The following is an 8,792-nucleotide window of genomic DNA, read 5'->3' on the forward strand; positions in this document are numbered from 1 at the left end:
AACCTTAACCAAGCTCCTATGGGGGAACAATACTAAGTAAGTCCCTCTTTGCTGTATCCTCCTGGGTTTACGAACAATAGAGGGAGACATTAGAAGTGTTCGCAAGAAATTGGTGAAACCAAGGAGGCTGGTCCCAGAGCAGAGGGTCTGGGGTCTATGCAGATGTAGTGCTTGGTTGCCAGGAGCCTGAGTGAAAGCAAAGGTGAGGTTGCAACTAAGGCTAGATGTCAAGAGCCTGGAGGGTGACAGTCAGGGCACATACCAAATAAAATGAGTTACCACCCACAGCTGAGACGTGATTTGACTACACCTCAAGGGAAAGCATTTGGGGGGTGGGAGGGGGCTGCACACGGCTCTCAAGGGTCTGGTGATGCAGCCTGTGTCTCCACAGTTTCCCTGAACACAAAGCCCTGGCCAGCATCCAGCTCTAAGGATCTGTGAGAAGGGTGTTGCCTGCTATCTCAGAACTGGATTCTCCCCCCAAATAATCCCTTTTGACTAACCAGCCAGCTCCCAAGCTCCGGATCAGCCAGGATCCACTCGCCTGGGCATGAATAATTTCCCCCTTTTATGTAAAACATAAATCTTCTTATATCAATAAAAAATCGGAGTCATACAGTCACTTGCCTGCAAATACAAACACGCTTCTTCTAAGGCACACGTGCACCATTTGATCTACGACTTGCTGTGTGATTAAATGTAACTGGAGCGCCCCTGGACCTCGGTGCCACCCAGGCCGGCTACCCCCACACTTCCTTTGCTCAGAGGACAGGAGAAAGTCATTCACCTGCCAGGCCCCCCACTCCTGGCTTCTCAGTGTGCCTCTCCCCCGCCTGTCCCCTCCTAGTGGAGGCCTTGAGAAGCTCCTTCCTACCCTGACTCCTCCCCAACACAGAAACTCAGAAGAGAGCCACGCTAGCATTTTCCCAGGGGAGGGCTGCCGTGGTGGGAAGAAGTCAAAGCCACCTGACTCGCTGCAAAGACTTCCTGCTCTGACGCACCAGGGAGTGAGCCTGAGATGCTGAGGAGATTGGGAGGAGCTTGTGGAGGGCCCAGCTGGGAGCAGCTGTGCTGGGGCCACAAGGCCCCGGGGTTAGCCCTTCACTGCTCTGCCCTGTAGCGCCAAACCTGCCTCAAGCTGTGCCAAAAAACGTCCCTTGAGCAGAACTGGCTTGTGTTCCACGGACACACAATCAGGGTCGCAGTCTGAGTGAACTCCCTGCCGGTCAAAGCGGAAGGCACCGCTGGGAGGTGCAGGGAACGAGTGTCCTCAGTAGGAGGGACTGAGGTCGGGCTGCTCGTGCGTGGTCTTTGCTAGGGAAGGCAAAGTCATGCTGCCCCAGTGTCTTGGGATCAGGCCAGGGTAGAAACAGGGTGTCCTCCAAGGCTCTACCCCACCTCTGAGCATCCTCTCCTTCATTCTGCAGTTAACCCACCAGAATCTCCAGGGCCAGCAGCTCCACCCGCTACCATTCCAGAAGCTCTGCCTCACCTGCTCACTCTGCCACCCTCAGGGACAGCCACATAGAGAGAACCCTGGACTTAATTGCCCGGGAGAGGGGAAGCGGGCATCGCACAAAAGAGCACATGCCGACACTGCCTTGGCCAACATGCACCACCTCGTCGATTCTGAGAAGCTCCTGAGGGCCTTGCTCGTCCAGCAGGATTTAGCTCCGTGCGTGGAATAAAAATAGGGGCACTGAGAAGAAACACCCATAAGCTCCAGGACCTGTCGTTCTGTATTCAACGGCGACCCTCAACCACCTGTCCCACACCCACAGAGTCAGCCCCTCCCCTGCGGTGCCCGCGGGCTCAGCATCGAGAAGGCCCAGCCCGGGGTGCCTGCACTGGGCGACGTCCTGTCACTGCTGGTTGTTCTGAGTCTGTCCCCCTATTCTGTAAACAGCCTTCAAGCTCTACGCACTGCACTTCTCCCTCAATGATCTGCGCAACTCAGAAGGAAAGTCCTGAGAAAGTTGCTGACGACCTTGATTTGAGCAGACACAGCCCTTGGTCCCAAGCTCCTGCACTTCCACCCGAGTTCTGGGGCCTCTCCCCTCCCGGAACAACAACGACACCTGCTCAGTATGAATGACAAAAGCAGTTTATTGAAGATTCACCAGAGGATGGACAGAGGGAGTGAGGGGCTGAGTGGCACGCCGAGCGGCCCTCGTCCTCACTTTGCAGGGCCAGATGCTGTCAAGTGTCGGAGAATCGCGGTCCTGATGGGGACGGCACTGGGCTGGAGAGGCAGCTGTGGCGATAATTCTAGAGATGAAGCTCCTGGTCAGAGCCTCTCTGTCCATGGGGGGATGAGTAAGCGGACGCCCACTGCAGTGGCCTCCAGGCGCAAACTGAGAAGCTTCCATACTCCAAGAGGGCAGAGTCCATGCCCTGGTGGAAAAGGTCATGCTGGGAGCAGAGAGAGTCCAGGGGGGCGTGCAGGTGACACTGGTAAGATGAGCCCCAGAGGGGGGGTGCCGGAGGGGATGAAGAAAGCACAGAGAACCAGGGCTGGCCCGGCAGGGCTCAGGGGCTGCAGGGACCCTGTCTCCTCTATCGGAAGGATCTCTTGCTCATGGTGGTGGAACAGATGACCTTGCTGCCGGAACTGCCACAGACGCCACTGCCGATCCCAAAGCCACTTCCACAGCTGGAGCCAAAGCCACTGCCCAGGCCAAACCCGGAGCAGCTTCCAAATCCTCCGCCCATGCCTCCAGCGCCAGCGCCACCACCGACCATGGCTGTAGGAGAAAAGCAGGGGACAGGGTTACTCCCGAGGTGCCGGCATCCAGGAGTCTTCACCCAAACTAAGGGGACAGAGGCCACGGTGGGGGTGGGAGGGGTACTTACAGATGTTCACGGTGCTCTGGCACTCCCCGGACATTCTGCGGGCGAGAGAAAGAACCATAAGCCAGGTTTGCTTTGGTAGGTCTGTGGCAAGCACCTAGCCCATCCCCAGGCAGCCTCATGGCAGGCCTGAATGTGCAGCTGCCATGGGCACTGCCGTGTGCCAGCACAGCCTGGAGGCGTGTGCCAGCACAGCCTGGAGTCAAGTGCCAGCGGTGGTGCAAGCTCATGTCCCTGAGCCCCTCCATCCCTCCAGTTGCAGCCCTGCCGCCCCGCACCTGCACTCCTCGCCCTCCAGCAGCTTGCGGTACGTGGCGATCTCCACATCCAGGGCCAGCTTCACGCTCATCAGCTCCTGGTACTCGCGCAGCATCCGGGCCAGCTCCTCCTTGGCCTTCTGCAGGGCGACCTCCAGCTCTGTGTGCTTGCTGTAGGCATCTTTGAGAGCCAGCTCTCCACGCTGCTCTGCATCAGCCACAGACGCCTGCAGAGTCTGGCACTGCAGACAAGGGCATGGGGCAGGCAATCGTCAGTGTCCTGCTGTCAAAGCCTCTACGCCTGTGCCCTCCCTGTGCCAGCTCGGCTTGGGTTAAGATGTCAGGATTCTGCCTGTCCTCCCCTGCCTGCCTGGACTCATCTCATGCACACCAGGCGGGGCCTTCCAATTCCCCATGCCCTCCCTCCCCCACCGGCTGATTAGCTGAAGATGAACAAAGCTGAAGAAGAGCCAAGATCTATTGAATGGGGTGTGACATCATGTTAATCAGAATATTTCTGAAAAGATCTGGGTATGGATTATAAAGAGCTACAAATCCCCTGCAGACAAGCTCAAGATCTTCTGGTGATACCTTATCTGCTGGTATGCTATGGAGACATCTGCCCCAGGCCCTGGCCCTGTCCTACAACTGTAAGGAGGTGAGACCCACCTGCTTCTTGACGTTCTCGATCTCGGCCCGCAGCCTCTGGATCATCCTGTTGAGCTCCATGATCTCGGTCTTGGTGTTCTTCAGGCTGTCACCATGTTGGTCAACTGAACACTGGAGCTGCTCGACCTAGATCCCAGGGAAACATGGGGAACCAGAGGTCAGGGGTCATATTTGGGTAGGTTCTCTTCTTAAGAGTAGTTGTAGGTGTCAGGGATAATACAGATGTCATGGAATCTCCTATCAGACCAGGATCGGTAACGCCTGGAAGATCAGAACATCTCTGGCTTCTCTTGACCTCAGCTGACGATATCAAAATCAGAGCCCCAGAAGTCACTCCCAAACCCCAAGAGATCCCCAGTACCCACCTTGATCTTGTACAGCGCCTCGGCCTCGGCCTTGCTCCTCTGGGCGATCTCCTCGTACTGCGCCCGGACCTCGGCAATGATGCTTTCCAGGTCCAGACAGCGGTTGTTGTCCATGGACAGCACCACGGACGTGTCGCTGACGTGGCTCTGCATCTGGCACAGCTCCTGCAGGGAACATGCCTCACATCAGGCCTCCTGCACAGTCTTCCCTGCTCTCTGACACGAGTCTCACGTGGAGGCAGGGTTGGCATTCCCGATGTGTGAGGAGCAGGAATGGGGATAAATTTCTGTGTTGAAATCAAGTGGTTGGTGACATCTGAAGACGGAAATCAACGCTTCTCTACTGCCCCCTGGGAACCACAGGCCACTGCACACCAGTGGGCCTATTGTATGGAAGACACCCCAGGGAATAGATCCATTGGACCAGAACAGTTTTCAATTCTATTCCAGGCCTTCTTAGAGCTAATCATTGCTTCTACAGCAACATCAGGTCTTGCAAGTCTCTCCTGGACTCTCATTTCGACCCTTTCTAGTTGTGACCGTGCTGGGATCACACTGGCTTGACTGAAGGGATCTGGAATCCTTTCAAAGAACTGTGAATTCCAACCAGCAACCTCAGAGCTGGGGAGTCCCATCCCTGATCAGAGGGGGTGAGTCCTCACCGCAGCATAGAGGGCCCTCAGGAAGTTGATCTCATCATTCAGAGCGTCCACCTTGGCCTCCAGCTCCACCTTAGTCATGTAGGCGGCATCCACGTCCTGCAGAGGAGGAGGGAGGATAAGAGATGAGGTTCAGGACACACAACAGGGAGAGGGGTGTGAAGTGGCACCCAGAGGTGCTGTCAGCAGCAGTTAGGTGAGGAGCTAATCCAATCATCTCACATATTCTGCCCTGAAGCCACCTGCAGACACGGAGTCAGTTATCCAAGTGGCTTCCTCCCACTGTTAATTCCTTGGAACCTGGTTCCATCACAACTGGACAGTACCTGGCAGCTTGGAGTTGAGGCAGAGTGGACCGAACCCATGAATCAAGTCAAAGGCCACTCGCCAGAGAAGGGGAGCCTTCACTGCACTCCCCTGCCCTCCTGCATCTCTTACCTTCTTGAGGACCACAAAGTCATTCTCAGCAGCTGTGCGTTTGTTGATCTCAACTTCATACCTGCAGACGGGGGCAGAGGGAAAGACCAAGGCCCCACAGTGAGCAAATGTCTTATAGAGCGCTGCTGCTGGTCTTCAAGCATCTGACTCTGCAACTATCCCACTAATGGCCCCATTTTCCTATGTCCAGAGCTATGCCACGCTGTGCACTGCTTTCTCTACCTCATTTAATATCAATTAATTCTCAAAACTTATAAGGTGGGGCCATTATCCCCAGTTTAAAAATGAACATAACGAAGGTTCAGAAAGGTTGAGCAATTCACCCAAGATCACGCAGCTAGTAAGGGGAAGAAACGGTATGAGATCAGCCCATCGATCTCTACAACCCACATGCTTCTGACCAAGCTATACTATTCTTCATCTGTTTGGTTTCTGACCTTGCTGGTATATGGCAAACTCAGCTCCCTGAATCCATCATTCATCTTCCATTTGGGACAATTTAGGGTTTTACTAAATTGATGAGAGCTTCACCCCATTAAAAGGGAACCAGACTAGGGGGGCCTTCCTAACCTTCTGCAGTCTCTCCAGAACCTCCTCGAGAGGAACCCAGGAGCCTGGGAAGTGACCAAGCAGGATTTTGAGATGACATCCCTCAACCCGCCTCTGCCCCACCTACTTGGTTTTGAAGTCCTCCACACTGTCCTGCATGACCTTCAACTCAGACTGCAGGCGCCCTTTTTCATTGACCAAGGAGTCCAGCTGCTTCCTCAGAGCACTGATATAAGCCTCAAAGAAGGGGTCAAGGTTTTTGGTGGACGTGGTGGTCGTCTGCTGCTGGAGGAGTCTCCATTTTGTTTCCAGGACCTTATTCTGTTGTTCTAAGAACCTCACCTGTTTTTAAAAGACATGAGCCAACTGATGAGAGCCTGAAACTTTGGCGGGAGGGCTGACCAGGGCCAACGCTAACCCAGTTAATCCAAGCCAACCTGGCAGCCCAGGAGCCACTGAGGAGGGCCCCCATATTGCAACCTCAGGTGCCATCCACTGCGCTCAACAGAGGGCTTCTCCTGCACCCGTGGCCACGAGGGAGGCCACAGAGCAGCAGGGTCTGACCGTGCGGCAAGAACAACTTCCTGGCCACAGGGACAGTGAGAAGAAGATTGAACTTCTATGACGTGATATGACAAAATTAGGAGATACAACCAAACCAGCATGGGGTTATTGAATGTTATTTGAATTTGAAGTGCTCCTTACCCAAAGCAAAGAAGTGATAAATTCACTGGAGATTTTTTAAATAAGCTGACTTCTAAGTGGTCCTGGTACATCCCATGGACCTGGATACAGCTGCTACATGAAGGCCCTAGACATATTCTGAGCCTCAGGTCAATTCCATCATGCAAGGGGACCGCCCTGAATGCCCCCATCTCCATGGACAGGCCTAGCAGGTAGATCGAGGCAGCAGCTCAGCATGCCACTTCCACTTTGTGTGCCTCAGCATGGAAAGGAAAGCTGGCAAAAGTGACAGGTCACAGTTCTGGCCCAAAAGGTGAGCTAGGACCAGGAAGCACCAAACCCTTGGTCTTGCTTTTATATCCATATGTCCTAGCATCACAGTAAAGCCTCTGTAAGCTGCTGTGGGTTATTCCAACTAAGAAGAAAAGCAAATAGTGCTACTCAGTCTCCTCCAGGATTATTCATTCTTTCCTGGAGTGTCTAAAAGAAGTCAGCCTTCGATGCATGGAGAAGCAGGGCCTCCTTGACCAAATGTGCCAACTCCCCCATTCAGATTCATCAATCTCTGAGTGACTCAGCTTTCTGGGGCTGGTCTGCCTGCTATCATCCACCACACTTGGCTGAGATTGAGCTTACAGGATTAACTTTCTAGATCATGCATGAAAAGGAAGTAGGACTATAAACAGAAAAACAAAGACCCACCACCCCCCTCTTCCAACAGACCCAGAAATGAGCAATTTTGCCCAGTTTGCCCACAGTGAGGAAGATGAAAGAGGATGTTCCAAGGTCCTGGAGCCAGTCCCTTTCTCATTGGGAAGCCAGCCTGGTTTTCTTCTGCTCCCAGAGCAAAAGTGCCAATAGTTAAATTAACTACTAGGTAATTACTAATTATTATCAACCATATTATTTCTGAAATATGAATCTGAGAAAATTCCACTTCATAGCCGGGCTGACCAGAACCAGGAAGGTTGAATGGTCTGCCCTGCATCACGCAGCAAGTCTAGGAAGCGTCACTGAGCTGATGTGAGCAGCACATCTTCCCGCCAGCATGGGGCAAGGAAATGTTCCCTCATGACTCCCCTGTGGCAGCGGGGGACAGAGACCCCAAGACATTGGAGGGTTTTGCCAGTGCCCCGGCAGGCTCACACCTGAGGAACCCACACTCAGGAACCCTGGCTGTCCCACCTCGTCTGCCCAAGGGGGCTGCTCACCTTGTCAATGAAGGTGGCGAACTTGTTGTTGAGGGTCTTGATCTGCTCGCGCTCCTCAGTCCGCACCTTCTGGATCTCAGGGTCGATCTCCACATGGAGTGGGGTCAACAGACTCTGGTTGATGGTAACTTCCTGAATGCCCCCAGGAGGGCAGAGAGGGCCACCCCTTCCATTGAAGGAGCCCCCGAATCCTCCAAAGCCGCCAGTGCCGAAACCAGCACCAAAGCCACCAGCCCCGAAACCGCTGCCAGCCCCCAAGCCAGAGCCTGGCCGGCAGGTGGCCATGCTCATGGAGATGCTCTTGCTGCACCCAAGGTTGTAGAGGCTCCTGCTGCCAAAGCCCCCAGAGGAGCAGCGGCCTGCGCCCCCGGACACGGAGAAGGAGCTGAAACCAGACTTCTTGCCCCCACCTACGACGGCCGAGCCACAGCTAAAGCCCTGGGACCCGCCTCGGACACACTGCTGTCTGGAGATCATGGCTGGAGAGGAGAGCGGAGCTCGAAGTTGTCAGAGAGAAGCGAGAGATGCCAGACCCGTGAGTGCTGAAGCCCTCGCCCGGGTCTCTTATATGTGCTGGAGGAGCAGGGCTTGGTTGCAGGGGCATAAAGGGAAAAATCCGAAACATCTCTGGGCTTGGCCTTTGGCACAGGCCCATCCTTCTCGCACCTGCTGAGCATGTCACCTAACACACCTACAGAAGTCATTCGGAGGGCAACCGCTTACGGGAGCTCGCACACTCCCCTCCAGCAGAACCTGAACCAGCGCCCAGGGGCTTTCCGCTTCAGAGGCCCGGGCGGGCTGGCCCTCCAGGCCCCCCACCCACTGCACCTCCAATCTCACTGTCTCCCAGCGGCCTCCCTGCTCCAAAGACGTCAGCTCATCCCTCACAGAATTTGGAACCTGAAGACCAGCCTTCCAGGGCACAGCTCAGCAAACCTTGAGCAAGTCACTCTGTGAGGCTCAGTCTCTTCACCTGGAAATTGGAAATAACACAAGTATTTGCCTCCCCCTCCTCACAGCTCCCAGTGATGTTACAGCTAACCAAATGCTTTGTAAGTGGTCCGAGGCTGCACCTGTAGTCCATGTCGTCATCACTTCCACATGCACGTA

The 8,792-nt window shown here is 54.6% G+C and overlaps 1 protein-coding gene across 1 annotated transcript; it reads right to left on the reverse strand.

The window, feature by feature from the left end:
* Positions 1 to 2,552: 2,552 nt before the first annotated feature.
* KRT4 (keratin 4) lies at positions 2,553 to 8,386 on the reverse strand (the record flags this gene model as incomplete). Its single annotated transcript, XM_084256356.1, is given in 10 exon segments — positions 2,553 to 2,744; positions 2,854 to 2,888; positions 3,129 to 3,349; positions 3,777 to 3,902; positions 4,142 to 4,306; positions 4,804 to 4,899; positions 5,239 to 5,299; positions 5,915 to 6,129; positions 7,683 to 8,176; positions 8,179 to 8,386. Coding segments are annotated over 10 exon segments (1,809 nt in total). The 3' UTR covers positions 2,553 to 2,556.
* Between the last annotated feature and the right edge of the window lie 406 nt (positions 8,387 to 8,792).

The sequence above is a fragment of the Talpa europaea genome (assembly GCF_964194135.1).
Source record: "Talpa europaea genome assembly, chromosome: 15".
NCBI classification, from domain to species: Eukaryota; Metazoa; Chordata; class Mammalia; order Eulipotyphla; family Talpidae; genus Talpa; species Talpa europaea.